At 42.4% G+C, this 22,073-nt stretch overlaps 1 protein-coding gene across 1 annotated transcript in view; it reads right to left on the bottom strand.

Annotated features, from left to right (window-relative positions):
- Window positions 1-1,430: 1,430 nt before the first annotated feature.
- Window positions 1,431-22,073, bottom strand: part of NYAP2 (neuronal tyrosine-phosphorylated phosphoinositide-3-kinase adaptor 2) — a 93,753-nt gene continuing 73,110 nt past the window's right edge. Inside the window, exons 5-6 of the mRNA XM_059731859.1 lie at window positions 17,341-17,553; window positions 1,431-4,029 (exon numbers count right to left, since the gene is read on the bottom strand). Of these exons, the coding sequence (XP_059587842.1) occupies window positions 3,899-4,029; window positions 17,341-17,553 (344 nt within the window). The 3' untranslated portion in view covers window positions 1,431-3,898. The remainder of the gene's footprint in view (window positions 4,030-17,340; window positions 17,554-22,073) is intronic.

The following is a 22,073-nucleotide window of genomic DNA, read 5'->3' as shown; positions in this document are numbered from 1 at the left end:
ATACCTGTACTCATGAGCATGAGCTCTGGCTTGGGGAGCCCTGGGGCAGCCTCCCTTTTCAGAAGGTATAATTCCAACAAAGTGTGGCAGGTAAATTGAAGGGGGAGATGACCTCAAAGAAATCAGAGGTGACAAGGGCTAAGGGTGTGTTGCTCTCAAAAGACCAAGGAGTTAAGCTATAGAACAATAAAGCTTATTTATTCAGAGAGCAGTCCCTTGCCTACAGTTCTGCTGTTCCCTCCTAAAATCCCCTGGCAAATATAACAACTTCTACATAACACTCTAGTTGCCTTATTTTCTGAAAACTTACCTTTTTGAAATGAAGAATCTTAGTTGCAGATTTTATATCTCTTTCCATTCAAACTGAATTAACCCATGATTACTTGATCCAAGAATTACTTTCTATATCCAGCTCTTTTATAATGTCCTCAGCACTTATGAAGGTCAAATTAAATACCACTGATTATTGGTTCAACCATTCTTTAATTCTGACCCCTCATAATTCCATAATTTAGTAGTAGTTTAGAGTCCATTAGTTCATCTCTGCTTGCAGAAATGTTTTCTATTTTATTTATAGAGTGATTGAAATAATGCTTAGCACTTAAACAGCACTTTCAAGATCCAAAATGCTTTAGAAACATTAACTAGTAAATCTTCATATTTTTCCTGCAAAGGCATTCATTATCAGCACTAATATACTGATGAGGAGAGACAAACAAAGAGGTTAAATTCCAATAGTCACACAAATAGTCAATATATGAGCTGAACTAGATTTAAGAGTCCCAAGATCACAGTCCTGATGACACAGTATTAGGTAAGGCTGGCCAGTTTATATGGAGGCAGTTATAAGCCTGGGCATTTGTAAACTGTAACTTCTACAGCTATCTTGCCAATACAATTACTCCTCCCCAACTCCTGCCATTTTTATTGTATTCAGAGGTCTCTAAGTAATTGGATCTATGGCTGATCATTCTTCTACGTTGGATTAATATTTAGCAGTTTTGAGTTTATTTCCTGTGTGGTCAGGGCATTCCTTTACAGTGTTCTTATACCCCCTTCTAAAGTTGCGAGCCTGATAACAATCCTGTCTTCTCAGCACACCAGTGTGTAAGTTAGTGATATATTAGTTAACACCAGTTAGTATTTGCTTACATCCCCCTACTGCAGTAGAACTGAACAAAGTTTCTAACATAACAGAGTTGTCAATAGGGCACAGGGCACTGCAAAGAGAAAGGGCATCAGGCCTTATACAAATGCCTGCATAAGGTAAGTACAGACAATCAAAAAGCCTGAGGCTGAATTGATTCAGTCTTTGCAGCTTAGTCTAAAACTGCAAAGATTGAATAAGCAAATGAACAAGACATTCACTTTTGATTCAGCCACATGCCTGCAGTGCCTGAAGCCAGAAACTGGGGGGGGGGGGGGGGCACCAGAGCATGGCTCTCTGGCACATAGCCAGCATAGGCTGTGTGTTCACTTTCTCTTCCTGTTGCCCTCAAGGTCTCTGGGCTTTGCAGTCCACAATCATATCAGCAGGACTCTGCAGGGTTGCTCATCACTTCCTCTTCCTGCTTCCAAGTGCTTCTGGGATTTGTCGTAGCCAGCACTAAGTAATCCAGCAGGACAAGGCAGCTCTGTACTCAGGGGAAGGTAAGTTTAACCTCCGTTTCTGGCCCCAGACTCCAGACAGGTTTTGCCAGGGGGTGGAGGGTGGCAGGGAGAGTCAGTGAGCCAGCCCTCACTGCTCTAACTAGGGAGCAGGAAGGTGGGGCTAGCCCTGCTCTTTAATAACACATAACAACATCTGTGCAGGCTGTAAAGTTCATTTTTCCACTAACAAATGGAAGTATAATATACAATAAACTGCTCTTAGAAACTCTAAGCCTGATTCCATCAACTTGAAGTAAGATGGAGTAGCCATTGTATTTGGGATCAGGATCAAATTAATGTGTCAAAATGGTAAGTTATTCCTGTAATTTGCCAGTTGCAGAATAAGATTTAAATGATGGAAAGCTAATACTATGTTTTCTTTTTTTCCTGAAACCCAGATATACATTATATATTACGCTATTAACAGGCACATCTTCTATCAGTTATTTGAAATTTTCTCTCATCATCTGTATTCCTTTTTTCTACCTAGAGTGAATGGGATTCTTTTCTCCACAATTCTAATGAACCCTGTCTGCTGCAGTTTCGAGAAAGCTCATTATCTCTGCTATCATATCAAGTTCTGCTTTCAGGGTTTAATGCAAACCAAGATACAAAAAACCATTCATAATATTCAAGGTGCATCTGCCAGAAGTAACCAGCAATGTGTTTTGCCAGCTATGAGCCATTTAATCATAAATCACGTATCACATGTGCACTGGGTCACTCAAAAATACTCAGAAGTGCAGTTATCCTAGAAGGAAAAATTATTCACAGGCTTTTTAAATGGCCTGACATTTTAAGTCATCATTAAGGGTTTAATTTTATCATCTAAAATATCTTTGATTAATATTCAAGATTATTTTAGGCATCATATCTAGCAGGACACAAAAGTAATGGATTAGCACTTACTTCAATTTAACAAGTTAAAGTAGTTCAGCCTATTTGGATGTAGTTATCTATTATGTTCCTAACAAAGAGTTGATTCCCAGGTTGAGTAAACTAACATTGCTTCATGTGCTATGCCAGTTTCCAGTAGCAGGGGTTTTGGCTCAGAATTCCTTGCAAACTCACCAAGCTAAAAATGATTAAATCTTGAATTAGTAGAGTTCCCAAAGGAGCCTTGCCCCTCAGATCTCATTGAAATGTAATGGGATTTAGAGGCCTAATTCCCTTAGTGCCATTTGAGAATTACAGCCTAAACAGACATGCAGAAAATACATATAAACAAGTAAAATAAAAGCAGAAAACATTGGAATGCTTCACGTTTGAAGGAAGGCATCAATTAATCTTTTAAATAGGGTCATTTCCCCAGTTACTAATTTTTGCAGTTAGCTGAGCTAAACTAGTAAGATGAAACTCATCTTTGCATCAGAATGAACAGAACCTAAATATTAGTATGTAAAACACACTTAAATGTCATTTTATTTCTCTTTTCTTTCCTTCAGGTGATAACATAGGTATAACTTGCCAAGCATAAGCACATTTTGTTATTAAGGGTCAGCCTGGCATTGTTGTTATTGTTAAGAAAAGTAGTTCCGATTTAAATATGAAAGTTTTTTCCCCTCTATTTTGTTTTGTTTGTTTTTAGTTTGTTTTACCAATTTACAATGAACATAACTACAGTGACTATTTAATAGCCCTATTAGTACTCTATGACCTATAGTTGAAGAGAATTTAGCTGCCATATATAAACAAAATAATCTGGTATGTAGGCAATCTTAAGGACAATGATAATTCACAGTGTAATACATTCATGCACTGAGCTCAAAAAGAAATATGACTGACACAAATAGTACAGTATAATAGGGCAGAAGTCAAAAGGTGTATACAAGTCATTGACAAACATTGGTGCAAGTGCTTTAGACAAGACATTTAAAAGAAATCTACACTAAAACATAGATTAAATTTATCAAAGTTTGATAAATTTTAAAGACAGTAAAAAAGTTCACAAAACATGAAAAAATAAAAAACTGGGTCAATACATATAATACAGATTTGCTACATTTATATTACAGAATGAAGGAAGTAAGAGACATAAAAAAAAAGATTTAAGAATTAATAGCAAAGAAAATTCTACCAGCCTTGGAAGATAGAATTCCATTGCCAATGGCACACACACACACACACACACACACACACACACAACACGCTCACACAAGAAGAAAGACAAACAACAACAAAAATCATTTACTGTAACAAATGACAAACACGAAGGTGAGAGATATTTGGCATGTCGGAGCACATGAAGTCATTCGCGATTGGGTAACGATGGTACCTGGCTTGGCTGAAGGTCACTGGCTTGCCTGAGAGGAGTAACTGATGGAGGAGGCACACCTGACGTGGATGCAGATCGACCTAATCTGCAGCTTGCTTTAGGCTCTACAGAAGGCAAGGAAAGAAAACAAACAAAACATTCCAATGAACAAGGTGACACAGCTTACTACCGGTCAAGCAAGTAACAGGAGTAGATTTAACAACCATCCCATTTCAGTCTGTACTCTCCTAGGTATGGATATCCAGTCCAGATTGCTAGACAAATTCATAGGCAGTTGGCGAAGTCATAAATAAAAATTGTCTTCCAGGCACAAGCAGCCACTGTAGTTAACGAATGGAGTAAGGCTGACTAAACTCCACATGCTAAAGGCTATGAGGCAGTTCCCAGAATAAAAATAATAATTTGAAATGATCAGTACCATAGGAAGGAAATTTGGTGCCCAGGTCAAGCCCAAAGCAGCAGCCCGCCCATGCCCCGCACACAGATCCAGGGGGCACATGCATCCCCAAGTTTGCCCGAGAGTGCTCACAGTGGTGGGAGCTGCCCTCCCCCCGCCAAAATGAGCTGCTTATGGCTCAGTCCTGAGCTTTGCCCTGGCTGGGCAGCACCTGTTGGTGCCTCTTCGCTTTGACGCCTGGGGTGCTTGCCCTGCTCACCTCCCCTCCCCTCCCCTCCCCCCCAGCTATGTTACTGCACACAGAAATCTGGAAATAACGGATAGTCAAGGTCAGTGAGGTCAGAACATGAAGGATAAGGAAGCTGGAACTTTAATCATACTGCATGGACTTCAGACCTGCCTGTTTCTGATGGTAAGAAATGTGTCTCCTCATGTCTGGCTAAAAATATCTTTCCTCAAGGCTGCTTTTGTATACTTTGACCACATACACTCACATCACAGATCTTCTGTTGGCTGGGCCATATCTGCCACTCTAACTCCTCTTGTAGCCACTCCATATCCTTTGAAATTTTCAGGAGAACTGGCAGGCTGTACTGTGCTCTAGCAGTAGGACCAGAACAGCTCCTTTCAAATTCAAAACTTATATATATATAATTAGTATATATATTTTACTGCTACTTTAATTTTTGCTTGGTCTAAAAAGATCAGGGTCCTTATGCCACAGTGCTTACATCAGTGAGAATTTTGAGATGGGCAAATAAGCACTAGCCAAATATGAAGCTGGTTAATATTCAGCTGTTTGAACATCAAATATATTTGTGCTGTTTGGTGTTTGGCTAAGTCAGTCATCAAGTCACTTGTCCCTAGTAGGTGTATAACATGGGCCAACAGGCATGTATAGAGTGGAGTGATACAATAATCTGTCATCTTGAGCATAATCTGTTGTTTTGCCTTTTTGGACTAAGGCAGTATTCTATACATTAGATTAAATCTCTTTGGAAATGTTTTTTTCTACTTCTGATTTTTTGATTTCTTCATTCTGTGTCCATGTAAAGCACTGCTGAAGTTTTGTTGCGATTTCAAGGAGGCCAAGACTGGGCTTAATAATAGTTTTTTTCCACTGTTAACCAGAGACACTAATCTGTCTCCATGATAAGCAAAAACAGATTTTCGGCCAGTATTATCTCAGTTAACATTACTGATGTCAAAAACTCCGAGATATTGTCTGCCATTGCTTCCGAGTTGTTTTCATTGCTTTGAGGAAACAGAGAAACCTGTCATCATTTCCAATTTGGATATACACGCAGCACTGGGAAAGTATCGTCTCCTTGCCAAAATGAGTCCTTTCATCTGGCATCAAAGAAATTAAAATGCATCCCACTCAGATGAGGCATTAGTTTCTTTCTTTTTTTTTTTTTTTAAATCTCTCATGCAATATATTTTACAGTGTTAGAATGGTTGTAAATTTCACAGCAGTCCTTAGTAAAGGAAGTTTCAAAATGAAGCTCTATCTATCTCTTATGCATCCAGAAGAGCAGACTGCACAGTGAATGAGATTCTGACATTGATATTGGTACAAATACTTTTACTCCCACTGAATGAAAACAATTTAAGAGTAATTTCTGCTGTGAGTAACATCTTCATAGTGTGCATTGGAGTGGATTTTTTTTCCTTGTAAATTGTCTGTCAAACACGGACTGCGCAGCTGACTACCCCGTATCCTGTATATCCAACACTACATTGTTTCTTTGCAGAGCACTATCTTTTTGCTATACTCAAGCTAACAGGACTTGGAGCATAATCAGCACTGTATTTAAATAAGAATTCTAACAAATCCTTTTAAAGGTATCTCTACACTGATTTCCCAGCATGCCTGGGAAACAATGCCCTGTAGCACGATGCATATACCACATGCCAAAGCCAGAGGTGTGATAGTAAAACCATTTGGGGGGCATCTTTGTGCCTGCTCTTGAAATATCTGGAAGGCTTGAGAACATCTGTGGGGAAGTCTCCAGAGTGGCTTCAATGCTGCATTTGTAGTTTCGGAACAAGTGAGCAGCATGCTCAAGACAGAGCCATACCAACATAGCCAGGGGCAGCAATGCCCACAGGGCAGCTTTGAATTCTGCTGCACTGTGCTATCGCTATCATGATTGCACAGCTGCAGCAGCAGCCTTTTTTATGTTCTCCACTAACCTGGAAATTGGCACCTGAGGTGACTGCCCCAGTCACCCTGTCCTAGTTACACCACTGGGTCAAGAGCACCCCTTCCCAGGATTGTCAGTGTAGATGCACACTTAGCATGATGGGGTTGAACTTCTATCATCACATCATTACTCTTTCACCTTTGGTAACTTCAGCTTTTGGTTTTAATTGTTCAAATGCAGGTATCTGGACTTGTGTGCAGGGTCTCTTTACTGTACTGATTCTGGGCCTTCCTGGCTTCTCTCCAAAAAGAGGGTCCCAGAGTATAGCCAACAAAGCAAAAGCTTTCAGTGAAAGCATGTGGTGAACCTGAGGTAGAGCCAAGCCAGTGCTGAGAACTAAACAGAACATTACTGAGTACTCTATGCATCCCTAATGCACTGTGTAGAGCAGGAGCCAGATTAACTGATAGCCCTAGGACCACATGCCCTAACATGCCTCAATAGAGTAGTAAGCACTTGGGGAAATCTCAGGATCCAAATAAACCTGCCTCAAAGGTTGTCCTCTGCTATAAATACAAAACTCTAGTCTGAATGCAGAAGCAGGAGTCTTTTGACATTGCTGCTAGCCACTCCATTGCTGACAAGAGCTAGTACCGTTATGTAGGGAACTCACAAGCATGTGAATCTAAGTACTTTGTTGGATTGGGGCCAATGCAGGCAATGCACTTGACTAGCAAGGAGCAATGCCCATTACAATCAATGAGCATCATGAGACTTGAACACAAATGTCCACATAGACATAAGGGTTCATTTTAGAAATGGAGGGGGCTGTTCTGTAGAATTTATCTATAACAAACAAATATTGAGGAGTAGTTGCTGTGTTTGCTAATTCAACTTTGTGGCAATATTTATTCCACAGATACAAAATCCTCCACATTGTGCTGTAAAAGGAAAAAATCAACATTTTCAGGAAGCATTCATGAGAAATGAGGCCCTGAACCCGATATGGAACCACTGTGTATCAGGCCCAGGGATACCATTGGATCTCCACATAGACAAAGGCCAGGGACAGAAATTACACAAGCCAGTATAAGTGATCAAAAACTGGTTAAGATTTATAACACAACAGAATTTCAGTGCACGTTAACTGCTTTCAAAATGGCTGAAACTGGTTTAAGATGGATGCGATAACTGTCTTTACTTAGCCAAAGGGACTGCTCTTTGTGGTACCATGTTGTAAAATCATATTGGAAGAAATGTTGATTCACCATAAAAATTTAGAGTATAGATACAGAAATGTGGTTGCCTGAAATCAGGTGCCTAAATATATATTTAGGCACCTACCAAAGTGACCTGATTTTTAAAGGAACTGGATACCTGCACAATCACCGAATAACTGACTGTCTTCAGGTATGAATGGAAGGTTTGTTTGGTTGTTTTGTGTTTCTTTCTTTTTTTACTAATAAAGCAGATACTTGTATCCTACATCAAGAATTTTCTGAACTCTTTTGCTTTATTTTATAATAGTGTGATGTGTTTCCCACATTCTTCAGCTACACAACTGTTCTGAAGAAATTTAATTTCTGGATCTTACCAGAAGAATTCTTATATTCATCCAAGGGAGTCTTCATTTGGCCTATCCTAATCTTAATTCAAAAAAATATTCTGGCTGTCACTTGCATTGGAGAAGCTTCTTATCCTGATCCTGTCACAGTCTCTCCTTTGCACATGAAAATAGAAATATTGCTAATGTGCTAGGGCTGCCAAGAAGAACATCTTGAATTAAATAAGAAAACATGACAGGTTGTATAGTAATCATATGCAAAATATGGAAACATTCACATTTTGAGGACTGAAACACTCTTATTATCATCATATTGGTTTAACCATATTAGTATCCTTAAAGTATGAATAACTGGTTATATACGAGCGAAAAATCAAATACCACAGAGGAAGAAATCATAAAATATTTTTCTGTTACATACAAATATTTTCAGGATTGTCTATGCAGCTGCTAGTCAGGGTTGGAAAAAGCAGCAGTTTACTTAAAATATTTTACTAAGTGCCTAATAATTCTGTGGAATTCATTATTAATAGATCTAATTGATATCACACTTTAAAGGGATGTGAGAAAGGATTACACATTTATCATATAGACAGATGAATAAATTATGCTGATTTAAAGGGTGGGGAGCTCACTAGCTACAACTTTATCACTCACTAGCTACTCCACAGTGCGTCCACTCCTGCCTTGTGGTAAATAGAATTTAGACCTCAGTATTTACCCATTTCATTGAGAGGTAGACTATTCCAAGTGTAGCTTTTACTTTTCAGAAGAAAGCCACAGACCCATGAAATAATTACAGAGGAACAGCTGATGTGGACTACATCTTCTTTCCTACTTCCTACCTACTATTGGGGGAGGTCCTGGATGATAGGAGAAAGGCAAATATAGTGGCCATCTTTAAGAAAGGGAAGGAGGAAGATCCATGGAAATACGGACCAGTCAGTCTGCAACACGTCACACAGAGGTGGCTGTGACACCTGTGGTGGCCCCGTGACTGTGCCCCACTCCACCCCTAGGGCACTTTCACATCTCACCAGCCACACCCTGATGGAATAATGATAAATAGGGAGGATGCCCATGGAACTTCGCATAGCCCTGTTTCCACTGAACCCCTGCAAGGGTCCCTGGCACCCTACTGGTCATCACTGGTCCCTGTTGGCACTGGATTTATGACCCAGATACCTTGTTCTGGGTGGACCCAAACCCTCAAATTGACCACAACCTTTCCTCTTCAATAATAGACAAATTTTACTGATACACAGTAATAGCAGATAATAATAATACAAATAATTCTATATAATCAACCAGTCCTACGGCTGTCATCAGAGTCAGGGTTCATCTGGCCAGGATGCAAGCTTCACTCTGAGGTTTTCTCTTGAATGTCAGATGTCAGCAGCTTGGAGGATGGAAGCCGAGGCCCATCCCCACCAAGTGAGGTGAATGAGATGGGCTGGCAGTATGCCCTCTGTCCATGGTGCCTTGGGTTCCCCTCTCAGGGACCCCTCTTGGGGACCCTGCTCTAAAGTCCCTTCTTTTGTATTCTTTTCCCCTCCTCATGACTCTTCATCCATGGCTATCCCCAATTAGTCTTTCTGTGGTCGTCATACTGTCCACATTCTGTCCTGTTAGAATATTCCTTTGTTTCACAAGCCCATCACATGCACACATCCTAATTTGGGCTTTCCTGGTATTTTCCTAATATGGTCTGTTCTCCCAAAATCTGAATTCTTGGGCCCCCCACTCTTGGGCCTTGTGAGCTTGTGCCACCTTATCTCATGTTATGAAGCAGCGTGATACATGCCCACAATTTCCCAGGCTATGTGTATATACATTGGCCTTGCTTTTTGCCTGGTTTAGACACCCTGTCTGCCTTGAAGACTATTAATCTGTGTGAGAACCAGTCCTTTAGAAATCAATTAACCCTTGCCGCTGCCCTAAGACATTATTCTAATGAATATATATATTTACCTACAACCCAATTTCCAAAAGCAAATCTCTAAATACCATTTTCTAGCCAGCAGTTCCCAGGTCTCTGCCTGAGCCTCTATAGTTCCAGGTCCTTGGCTGGGCCTCTCCAGTCACCTCCACCTAGCTGGGCACCCAGTGCCTTAAGGGCTAATTGCATGACTCTAAATCCTTCCCTTTATCGTGCCTCATGCCTCACAGATGTTACCAGGATTTTGTTCCCTCTGTTGTCTGTTGGGGTATTGGCCTTCTCACCTTTAATCTAACTAGGCCTTCTAGCCTGGGGCACTGAATCAGGCCTGGCTTTGAGGTGCTAGATCTCATCTGTCCCTTCTGCCACCAGGCCCTGGACCCCATTGTGGCTGCACCTGTCACTAGGAGGAGAAGGCAATTAGGAACAGTCAGCATGGATTCACCAAGGGCAAGTCATGCCTGACCAACCTGATTGCCGTCAGACACTGGGCTAGGTGGATGCTTTGTCTTCTGTTACAGCAATTAGGAACTGGGATCCAGGTTTTCCATTTCCCATTGAAAAACAGAAAAAATCCCACAGATTTTCCCTTTTAACAGAAAAAAAAGGAGTTTTTCATTTTAATGGAGAAACATAGATTTTCCACTTTTGAAAAGAGCTCTTTGCAGACTGGCAAAGTTCCAGTTTCAAACAGGCTGGGGACAGGGGGAGAAGGGTGGTCAGGCAGGGGTGCCATATATATGTGCATGCTTGCACATGCACTTGGCCACCAGGCAGCCTGGAGAACAGCTTCCTGCAGGTAACTCTGGTGTGGGGAGGAGGGACTGAGGCCCCCATAGGGAGGGAAGAAATTGGGCTGGGCTGGAGCTGCTGCCCAGCTGAGGCAGAGCATGGGGCTTGGGGCTGGAATGAATGACTGCAAGGCCCCGGCAGGGAGTGGGATGGAGCCACAGGCAGCTTGTCCATGGGGCAGGGATGGATGGCTGTGTGCACTCCTGGTGGGCAGGGGGACCTCAAGGTGGGGGTGGCTGTGGGTGCAGGCTGCCCGCTGCAGCTCAGGTTCCCCACTCTGCAGCCTTCCTTCCAGGGCTTCCACAGCCCAGGGCAGAGCAGATCCAGGAAAGAAAGCTCCTTGCTGCCACGAGCCCTGCACTGCCCTGGTGAAACATGCCCTCCCCACTCAGCAGCAGTGGATGTGGTGGCACAGAATTGTGCACTTTATTGCTGCTAGGCAGATGGGATGCTGTGCCAGGGCAGCATGGAGCTCCCAGAGGCGGTAATAAGCTTTCCATCCAGCCCCGCTCTGCCCTGGCTTGCTGGATCCCAGCTGCTGGGCTGTGGAGGCCCCCAGGGGGAGGGCAGCAGGGCGGACAACCCCGAGCCCGCAGTGGGCAGCCAACGTCCACACCCCCAAAAGGGCTCCATTCAGGCTGTGCCACCCATGGGGGAGGGGGAGCCAGGCTGTGCTCTGCTCTGCCACAGCACCTGCCACCTCCCTCAGGTGGGAGCCATGGTTTGAATGCTGCTGGGGGCAGAGGGCTGCAGACCCAGGTCCCTGGCCCCATAGCCCTGGCAGCTGGGGCCCCTGTAATGGCCACCAGGAGTTCTGGGAAATGGTGGTGGGGAGTGAGGGACACCAGCAGGGCTGTGGGAGATTGTGGTGGGGGGAGGGGGATTAAGGGGCACCAGCAAGGGTGGGGGGGGCTGTGGCTTGGGAGTGAGAGGCCTGGAACTGTGTGCTAGTAACAGGGGGAGCTCTGATTTTTCTATGATAAAAAAACCCAAAATCAAAAGCCAAAATTTGTAGGTATACAGAATTAATTTTATTATAGTTATTGAGGCACTGGTAGGTTTCCAAATTGCTTTAAAAATTTAACTATAGATAGATAGATAGATAGATAGATACATAGATAGATAGATAGATAGATAGATAGAGGCATTTCATTTGAACTGCGGATTTTGGGGGTTTTAATCAGAGAATCTGTGATTTTTTAAACAGAAAAAACCAGGATCCCTTATTATACACATGCATAAAATTCCATCAGATGGAAAACTGCATATGTATTAAAGAGCATAAATCTAAAGTTTTGTTTTTCACATGCACATTTATTCTACCCAGAACACTGGATACACTCTCTCCTCAGTAATCTTTCCAAGAATACCCCGTATTTTAAATGTTCAATCAGGCACGTATATACTATTATCTAGAAAGAAACTGCTGTGTTATTGAAACCATATTACACATTTGGAAGAGCAAACCTTTAGTTGTAGCTATATAAGAATCCTCACCTTCCTGAGGAGCCCTTTTCAGTAGCCAGTTTATACCCCAGTTGGAAGCTGCCCTCACTTGTATGATTTCCGGGGCTGCGTTGCCGCTTCTGTAGGGTGATTCTCCTTAATTGCAGCAGCTAGTACAGCATGATGCAGTTTATCACCCACTTCAGAGAAGCAGGGGTTAATCAAGTCCAACATATCTTGTCAGTGTTTGTTCCACAGCAGTTGAAGTTATCGATTTATTACCTTTGGAATCCTAACCACAATCCCTGATTAAGTATGGTGTACTTACTTCCTGCCTGATCATTTGCAACACTTCCAGTTTGAGACCTAAACTTGTTGGCTGAGCATTATATTGATGGTGATTAAAAAAACCAAACCAAACCAAACACGGCATCAAAATCAATTCCATAAAATATCTAAAATGAAATGCAGTGCCTGTCTCAGGCAGCAGGTGTCAATGCAAAATGCTTAGTGCTACCAAGAAAAAGAGCAACATTCCAGAAAATGCTCTTTAATGCTCCCAGAGTTAAATCATATGTAGCCTCCCAGTTAGTAGACCTCCTGTGGCTTTTCACTGAAATAGCAAATGTCATGTTTTGAATGCTGGCATGGTTAAAGTCACTGAAATTGCTTTCCAAAGGAGCTCTTCGATGGAAAGCATATGTGGCCAATGGGGAGCCAGTGTCCTTGACAAACTGTGTGACAGACCAGAGAATGATCTTTTGCTTTGAAAAATGGTGCTGCAATGAAATCAGAATTGTGGGATCATTTGAGCTTTGGGTGACATTATTTTCTTTCAAGGTCATCTAAGTAGCCATTTTTATATGTCTATAAGGCATTTTTGGCACTTGGTCTATTCCTTGATGCACAGCCCTGTGCTTATGGGTGACTATTTCTGACTACATAGTCATGCAAACTAAGCATGAGCAGTACCAGGCATCACATGTGTGCACACCTCCTGTGGACACATAGCAAACCTAGATGTCTGAAAACGGAGTTGGCCAAAATCTGTGTCTACAGGACTTAGACTTAGGAACAGGAAAGGTGTCGCTCTCGTCACTCTGATCCTGTAACTCAGTGACTACAGCGCCCTCCCCTTCCCTCCTCTCCCTTTCCTCCCCCTCCCCACCTCCCAGTAAGCCAGCAGTCCTGAATTCTTGGCCCACCTTACCCACAGGGAGTTTGAATCAGGCCTCTCTCACTTCCTGGCAAACACTCTAACCACCATCGCAGGTCATCCATTATTTAGTCTCTTCTTCAGTGCTGTTTCTGAAACTGAGCCAAAACCTAGTCAATGGAAAAAAATGGATGGAGGACAGTGCAGGGGGAAGCTTCTGCCCCACTGGGGACATGTGTTCATGCTAGAACCCAGGCCCCGCTCCCTTCCAGACACGCAGCTACCTCACTCAGCCACATACTGCTGGTTTTTACATACCACCTGGCCTCACTTCCATGGAATCCAGCTTCAAAAAGGGCCACAGAAAATTGGCTGACTGACCTGTGGTATGGTGTTACACTGGGAAGTCAGAGAAACTAAGGTTTGGATCCTCTCTGGATAACGGGGGCCTCGAACCCACCTCCCAGATGAGTGCCCTAGCCACTCATCTATTTAGTGTAAAGATGAGAGGTCATTCTGTTGCCCAGTCTGTGCATGTACATAGTTTTCGATATGAGCAGAGCTACATATTCAGGAATAGAATTCCTTTGGGTGTGTAAGTACCAAATATGCCCTATAGGCAACCAGGAAAAAATACAGTGCCACCCACGGGTGACCACATTTGGATAATTGTACAATTAGGAAGGGAAGAAAATGCCACCCTTTCTCTGGATACCAGAATCCTGTTTGGAGGGAGGTTCCTATTTTATTTGTATGGACATGGATGAAGAGTAAATTCATTGAAGTCAACAGTGTCAGACAGGTGTAAAACTGAAATTACTAAAACTGGAATCACATCCAAAAGCTGAATTAATCCTCACATAGTTCCAATAGGACTTAACATGCATCTCATTGATATCAATTTGAACTCTTTATTTCATCAGTTATAGTAAGCCACTTTGAGCTATTCTAATAGGCAAGATATATATTTAAATAAGAATGAATAATAACTGACTTGATAAAGCACCTGTACACACTTTAAGGAGATGTACTTAGCGAGGCTAGTCTGAAGTCAGCAGAAGGCAGTGTAGGGCTGAAATGTATAGACTAAATTGGATTTAGTCTATAAGGTGCATCTCTACCCTGCCTTGTATTCATTTTGATACATTTACACCTCAATCTTTTTAAATTTCTTCATTCCAGTATAATACTAATTTGTTTTCTAAAGGCACCTAAACAGTTACAATCCACAAGCACATTAAACAGCACTTTGAATGAAATGTCACACTGGAAAAAGCAGTCACAGACCTATGTAGGAAAATACATATAATATATTAGTGTGTGCTATTTTTTAAATGAAATATAGTAGTTAATAAATTAAAATCAGCTGCAGATATTCTGTGGGGAAATAAATCAGCTAATAAAGTATTTCTGTAATAATAATAGTGTTTTCATTCTTCAGTTTTGAAAGTCTTAGCCACAAAAAATCAAGAGAAACTCACAAATAATTAAAGTGTGGTATAAAACTCATTAAAATCAATGGAATTGTTTTAATTCAGACCATTTGAGGACCAATGCCAATGTTTTTTCTGATTTTATTGGGAGATGAATCAAGTCTTTAAAAAACAACCTGTCCATAAAGTTGGATGGAATTGAAATATTTTGATTTATCTAAATGAGGAGATGGACTTGGACTGACTCACTCTGTTTAATCCTGTCTTCCCTTTTGTTCCAGCTAATATCACTGACTGGATGAACTGAACAGTTTGGTTTGTAACTTGGACCTGATTCTCTACTGAGGAATGACATCAGTGTCACCAGTGTGAATGTGTCATGGTCTGCATTTCAAAATATTGTAATCAGGAGAGCTCTCTATACTACTCAAACAGTGTGGAGACTCTCCTATGTACAACTGATCACTCTTCTGCAGAACGGCTTCCTGTTTATCAATTTTAGTATGTGACTTCATCCACAATCTTTACTTTTGTAAAAGACATTTACCAGGATTAATATAGTAACATAACAATTTTTTCCAAGTAGACATGTTAAGAAAACAAACTATTGTATGTACTCAATTAGAAGATAAGGGTTTTTCGCCCTTTTAACATGGGAGGTGGGAACAGCCCCTCGCCGTACAATTGAGCATGAGGCAGCGGGGGAGTGGAGGCTGGCAGCTGCTGCAGCTCCGGCTCCAACCCTGGGTTGGAGCTGGAATCAGTTGTACACAATGTTTTACTGATATATTTACAATTTTAGAGCAATTTGGAAACCTACTAGTGCCTCGATCACTATAAAAAATTCTAAACAGCTATAAAATTTGGCATTTGATTTTTGGATTTTTATTATGGAAAATCAGAACTCCTCTTCCCTCTTCGCTCACCAGGTTGTAGCTCCAAACTCCTCAGTCCCAAGTCACAGCGCCCCACCCCGCCCCTTCTGGTGCCCCTCACCCCCTACTCACAGCTCCCCCAGCCCTGCTGGTCCCCCTCACTCCCCACCCATAGTCCCTGAGCCCTGCTGGTGCCCCTAACCCCACACCCACAGCCCCCTGCCCCCCAGCCCTGCCAGAGAGGGCCCCCAGTTCCCAGCTCTGCCCTGCCACATTGGGTCCCACCTGGTGGGCTGCAGAGGACCTGGAGGCAGGGAGCCCCAAGCAAGCCCACAGCGGGCAGCCCACATCTGCCTCCCTCACACAGGCTCTGCTCTGGCAATGCCGCCCTTGGGGGAGGGGGAGCCATGCTCCATGCTCCCCACTGGGGCCACAGCAGCTGCTGCCTCCCATATGCGGCAGCCAGGACTTGGTCACTGCTGCAGGTGGCAGGGGGCTGTGGACCCAGGGCCCTGGCCCCCTAGCCCCGGCAGCTGGGGGCCCCCTCTGGCAGGACTGGGGGGGCAGTGGGCTGTAGTTGGGGGGGCAAGGGGCACCAGCAGGGGCAGGGGCTGTGGGTAGAGAGTGATAGTGGCCAGCAGAGCGAGGCGGCTGTGGGTGGGAAATGAGAGACACCAGCAGGGCTCAGGGGGGTGTTGTGGGTGGGGAGTGAGGGGCATCAGCGGCGAGGGGGGGGCTGTGGTTTGGGACTGAAAGGCCTGGAGCTGTGTCCTGATAAGCAAAGGGGGCAGGGGAACTCTAATTTTCCATGATAAAAAACCCAAAATCAAATGCCAAAATGTATAGGTATTTGGAATTTATTTTTTATAGTGATTGAGGCACTGGTAGGCTTCCATGGTGCTTTAAAACTGTAAATGTAGCAATAAAACATTGTGTTCAACTGATACCTATATACATAGTGGAGTTTCATTTTAATCACAGATTCTAGGGTTTTTATCAGATAATTTGTGGTGTTTTAAATCAGAGAATTTCTGATTTTTTTTTTAAATCAGAGAAAATCAGGATCCCTGATGATGACACTGATAGAATTTGATTTTAGACTATTGAAATCTGTAGAGTCACTTTTGCAATGGTTTGCATGTAAGCATGAAGCATGTAACTCTTCTGTATTCACCTGCTGCATATATTCATATGATAGCGTTTTATTCTTTTTGATTCAGTATGTTCATTGCCTTATGTGGTATTTAAATTGATGATATAATCACAGAAGTATGATCACGAAGGTTCTTTGCTAATACCCTTTGCCTCAATATAATATGTAATTTACTGTTTCTGTTCAAATATTTTCGTGGTAGTTTATTCTCAAACATTAGCTACTAATAATCCAATTTTTATTAAATGAAGAATACAGCTCTCAAGATTAAAGTGCTTAGGAAGGTGTTAAGGACAAATTTTGAAAGTAATTTACGTGCCTAATTTTAGAAGTGTATAGAGATTTTCAGAAGTGTACCATCTATCTGTACCATTAGTCACATTAATATCTTTAAAAAACTGACATTAAGTGCCACTCAGATCCCACTGACTCGGCTTCTTGCTGGATAAACTCCTGTATTTATATTGGTACCAGGAGATCCGATTCTTTGTTGTGTTTGTGAAACTCACATACCTGAACTGTTGCTTCCTGCCAACATGGTTGGACTAACAGAGGATCTTCCCAGTCTACTGGATGCAACTGGCAGTCCTGGAGTTCCATCCCATTCCTGAGCTTTTATTGGCTCCCTAGAGGAAGTTGTCCCATGATGACCTCCTCTCTCTTTGTTTTCCAACTTTGGTAGTGGTTCAGTGCTGTGGCTCCTGATCTTCAGCTCATCTAACGGTTCTACAAAACATACAAAGCCCCCAGTCCATTACAGAGTGCATTTAATTAAATCCATATAACAGCTCACTTCCTCTCCCACAAGGTTGCATTTTCACTAACTTTACATGTTTATTAAAAAGTAAATGTAAACCAAGGTTTTACCTAAAAATGTATAATTCTCCTTTATTTTCCCTCTTTGATGAGACACTAGGAATAATAAGAATATGAGATGGATAAAAATGGCAAGTTTGCTTTTTGTATAAATGGTATTTTATGAGAATGTGTGTATCATTTTGCATAATAAACAAACTGAGCTTTCTTAGTTACATTGCTGAAGTTAACATTTAGGAAATTACATTAACTCTTTTCAGCTCTCTACTGTTTGGGAACAAGTCTCAACAGAAATTTCTTTTTCTAGATAAGTTACATCCTTCAGATGTGCTTGTGCTTCCCCACGGTCTAATGTGAGTATTTCTTATGTTCTAAGCAGTATAGATCATGGATTGCATTCTGCTCACATTACTTTAAGTAAATCCCACTGAAGTCAGTGACTGCCTGCCTGTTTGTAAGTTTGCGAGTTAGTGGAAGGTAGGAAAGGCAGGCACATAAACAAGTACGGCACATCCCCATGAGCAGAAATGCTCATTCCCCAGGGACAGATAGGGGGATAGTTGTTTCCTATGGACAAATTTGGGGAACAACTATGAAACTAAAAACACCCCTGCACACACATTCTGGTGTGTGACAAGTTGCCCCAGGTGGGATAGGGGAGGCTTGGGCCAGCACTTGGGCTGGCCCAAGCAGACTTGCCTGGGGTCCTGGGGCCTCCAGCAGCAGTGATCCAGATACGCGGAGCCTGGCTGGCAGCCAGATTGTGGTTCTGGCTGGCCAGGCTCCCGTTTTGAGTGGTGCACACTGCAGCCACATGTGCCACCCCGTTTTTTTCTATTACTATTTTTTTTTACACTAGGATCTCCTGGTGTCAAAACACCCACTGTGCTGCAAATCAGCAGTGCAGCAAATGCCTGCATGTGCAGTTTGCAGTGCTGCAGATGGGTTTGCGGCATTGCAAACTGCACACGCATGCCTGTCTTGATGTCCCCATAGATTTCTTACAGTGATGCCAGTCTTCTCCATCCCTGCTGATTTTATGTTCCCTTCACAGCTTCTTTCACACCTCTTTTCTGACAAGCCCATCAATACGGTGGGGAATAGTGTTTCAAATCTAACTTATGTCTAATAGATTCACAGCTCTTTTCCACCTCTATTTTTATTGATCAGTGAAAAATTTGCATGGAAAAACATTCACAGAGAGAAAACTAAAAATCACAAGAATTAGTTAATATTCTGTTAATTTATATAAAGCTGAAAAACTTATGCTTCCAACGTATTGAAACTTTCTCTGTGTTTGAAATGTTTATGTTTCAAATGTAAGCCCAAAGGTATTCTTACATGGTATCCTAATTTCCAAAGGTACTGTAATATTATAAAAGCCTATGTCTGTCTGTCTGTAATGCTTTATTTGCAGTCTGATTGGCTGATGGAAACAGCCAATCAGAGTGCTCCAAGAGTGGGGGAGCTCCATCATGATTCCAAAGCCACACCAAGGACTGGACAGGGGGTGGGGCAGTCGAGGCAAGCAGGCCCACTCCCTGCAAGAGGCAGAATGGCAGCTGCATGGGGGGCATCATGGGACCCCACCCCTGCCCCCCATCATCCTTGATGGGCAATTGGCTTGTGTGTTTATATTGAAAACATTGGCCTACTTTAATTTCAGCATAGCTATGTATAACTCTTATAATAATAAAGTAATAAAGATAGCATGAGCTACTATACAGTATGGAAGGAGACAAACTGAAAACTACGTCCACATACAAGCACACGCAAATATGTTCGTTGTATCTTGACAAAAGATTTCTAACTTGATTGTGGGTTCCTTTAACATCCTAGTCCCAGGGTTGTCAGCCAGGGGTATGGGTACCCCCAGGTGCACTTGAGAAGGCCCTAGAGGGTACATGTGGATGGGCGGGTGGGGATGGAGTGCCACTACACACCATCCCATGCTGCTACACAGGTGGATATGGGGCGGGAGGGAAGCGGGGGAAGCTTGCATGCAGCAGCTGCCACTGCTCTGCATCTAGCTGCAAGTCTCCCCTGCTCCTCCACATCGCGTCTGGCCACTGGGGGTACACTGATCCAAAAAAGGTTGAAAACCCCTGTCCTAGTCTGTTGATGAACTTGTTTATAAGAAAAAAACCCAATATTTTCTCTGGAATTCCCTAAAGAAAGCATTAATAAGATGACAAATTTATCATTTCTAATGCTCATGTATTCACTATGTTATGCAAACACTAGGGTGCTGTATGAATTACTGTCAGTTAACAAGCATGCTACTGAAAATAGAAGTTAATGCATGGAAATAAGCTTATATAAAGAGAAAAAAAAAGAATATAAAGATTTTAATGATGTCTCTGATGGGAACATGTTTTCTTCTCCAAACTTTAAGATTTTCTTAGTTTAGCATAACAATATACAAAAAAGCCTCATTAATTCAACAAATACAAGGTATCAGGTCACAACAGGAATATCTGGATATACTTCAGAAAGGAACAGACTTAAAATCTAATCTCTAGTTTCTGCCCTCTGACAATTTGGACCATCTACTTATATAGAGGAAGACCATAAGGAAGAAACAAATGATTTTGCTTTCCCTGTTTTGTAACCTGAACCACTACAAAGGCAAATTGTTGCAGAATACTTTGCATCCATATTACATGACACATGCTATCCAGGACCTTCAGCATGAAATGTCTACAAGAGAGTCTCTTCTGAATTCTTGAAGAGGCATGGAAATGCAAGGAGCCATATAAAAAATGTAGGCCACAAATTAGAGCTGGATCTGAGCAACTTGATATTTCAAAAGATAAACAAATATGCTCTATCATATGTTCATCTGGAGCTTGGATTAGGTTATTCATCAATGAAGAATGACACAGGACTTTATTCATTTAACATTTGCATGCAAATATAGCAGAAATGTTTTTATAAAGTGATAATATGTGCATCCTGTAAATACTGTTACAGACAAAACGAAAGAACAGGCCTCAGTAATTCTTTACAATATAAATAAGGGCCTTGTTACACATTAATTTTAGGCAGCTCATAGAGCTCTTAACTCATAGATTCTTGACACATTAACACCTGAAGTTAATATTAAGCAAATTTTACATGGCTTAAAACTAGGCCACTCCAGGGCAGGTTTCTCTCCGATCTGTGTTACCCTGCTTGTGTTCCATTCATGCATGGCCACTCCCCATAGATGCACTACCCAAGTTGCAATCCTTCAGTATCCCAGGATGCAGTGTCCCATCCCACCCTCCTGTTCAGTGTGGACAAACTTCTGATTCCCTGAACTCTACGGCCCAGGGGCAGTTCTGGCACCAAGCCAACTTCCCCTCCTGCTCCTGGAGGGTGTGGCCTTCCCAACACCAGGGGTTCATCCCTGTTCAAGCATCCTGTAAAGGACGTGCTAGTTACCCAGGTGGCAGGGCACAGATGGGTCCAGGAGTGGGAACTAGCGGGGTAGAGGGGAACAAGGTAGGGGGTAAGATTGGGCCCCCCATGAGCTGGGGCTTCCTTCTCAGGGCAGGGGCAGTAGCTCTCCTAAAACAGCCTTCTCTCACCACTCCCACCTCCCAGCCATTTCAGGAAGCACAACTAGCACCCCCAACACAGCAATCCCAAATCCCAGTTTATTAAAATATGAGACCTTCTTTAACTTACTTCCTCTTTGTTTCTTTTTTACAATTCTTATTTTTTTATTTTTTTTTTTTTTAATCCTTCAGGGGCTGACTTCCTTCTTTTCACTACCCTTTCCCCACCCCCATTTCCTTTCTACCTCCAATTTCATTACCCATTCCCATCTTCACTTCCCAGCTTCATGTTTCTACCCCTACCCTCCAACCCATCTGTCATACACCACCACCTAGAGCAGTGAGAGAAGCACCTCCTGGGTCACCAGCTCTCTAGTGGCAACTCACAGCTATAGCTCCTAGTCCAGCCTCTGCTGTCCAGCCCTCCAGTGGCAAATCAAATCTGGGCAACCTGGGGGCAGTCAGAGATTTTTAGCCTTAAGGTGTGACTGCTCCAAACTTGAGCTAGCACTGACGCCAGTCAACATTTGAGCAACTCAAAATGCAATGTGTAATGAGGCCCTAAAAGACACTAAAAGTCCCCAATCCTGGTTACTCTCATATTTCACTGAAATCAACAGAAACTGAGAGAGGCATGTGAACTAACCATAAATGACAGAACAGGCAATTTAAAGCAGATTGATTAAGCAACAAGGTACAACAGACAATCAGCTCTGGATGATATTAAGGAGCAACATGACAAAAGATTTAAAAAGGTGCAGTGCGGTGGTCTGATTCTGCATGTGTATAGCCATCACTACCATGAATAGCCCCTTTGAAATAATTTACATTAATGGCTTCACTCATGGTCATAAGCACTATTTATGGTTGATGTGCTTCCAAGATGAG

Source organism: Alligator mississippiensis, chromosome 7, assembly GCF_030867095.1.
Source record: "Alligator mississippiensis isolate rAllMis1 chromosome 7, rAllMis1, whole genome shotgun sequence".
Classification (NCBI taxonomy): domain Eukaryota; kingdom Metazoa; phylum Chordata; order Crocodylia; family Alligatoridae; genus Alligator; species Alligator mississippiensis.
Note: the sequence above shows the minus strand (reverse complement) of the source record. Positions and strands in the feature narration are given on the sequence as shown.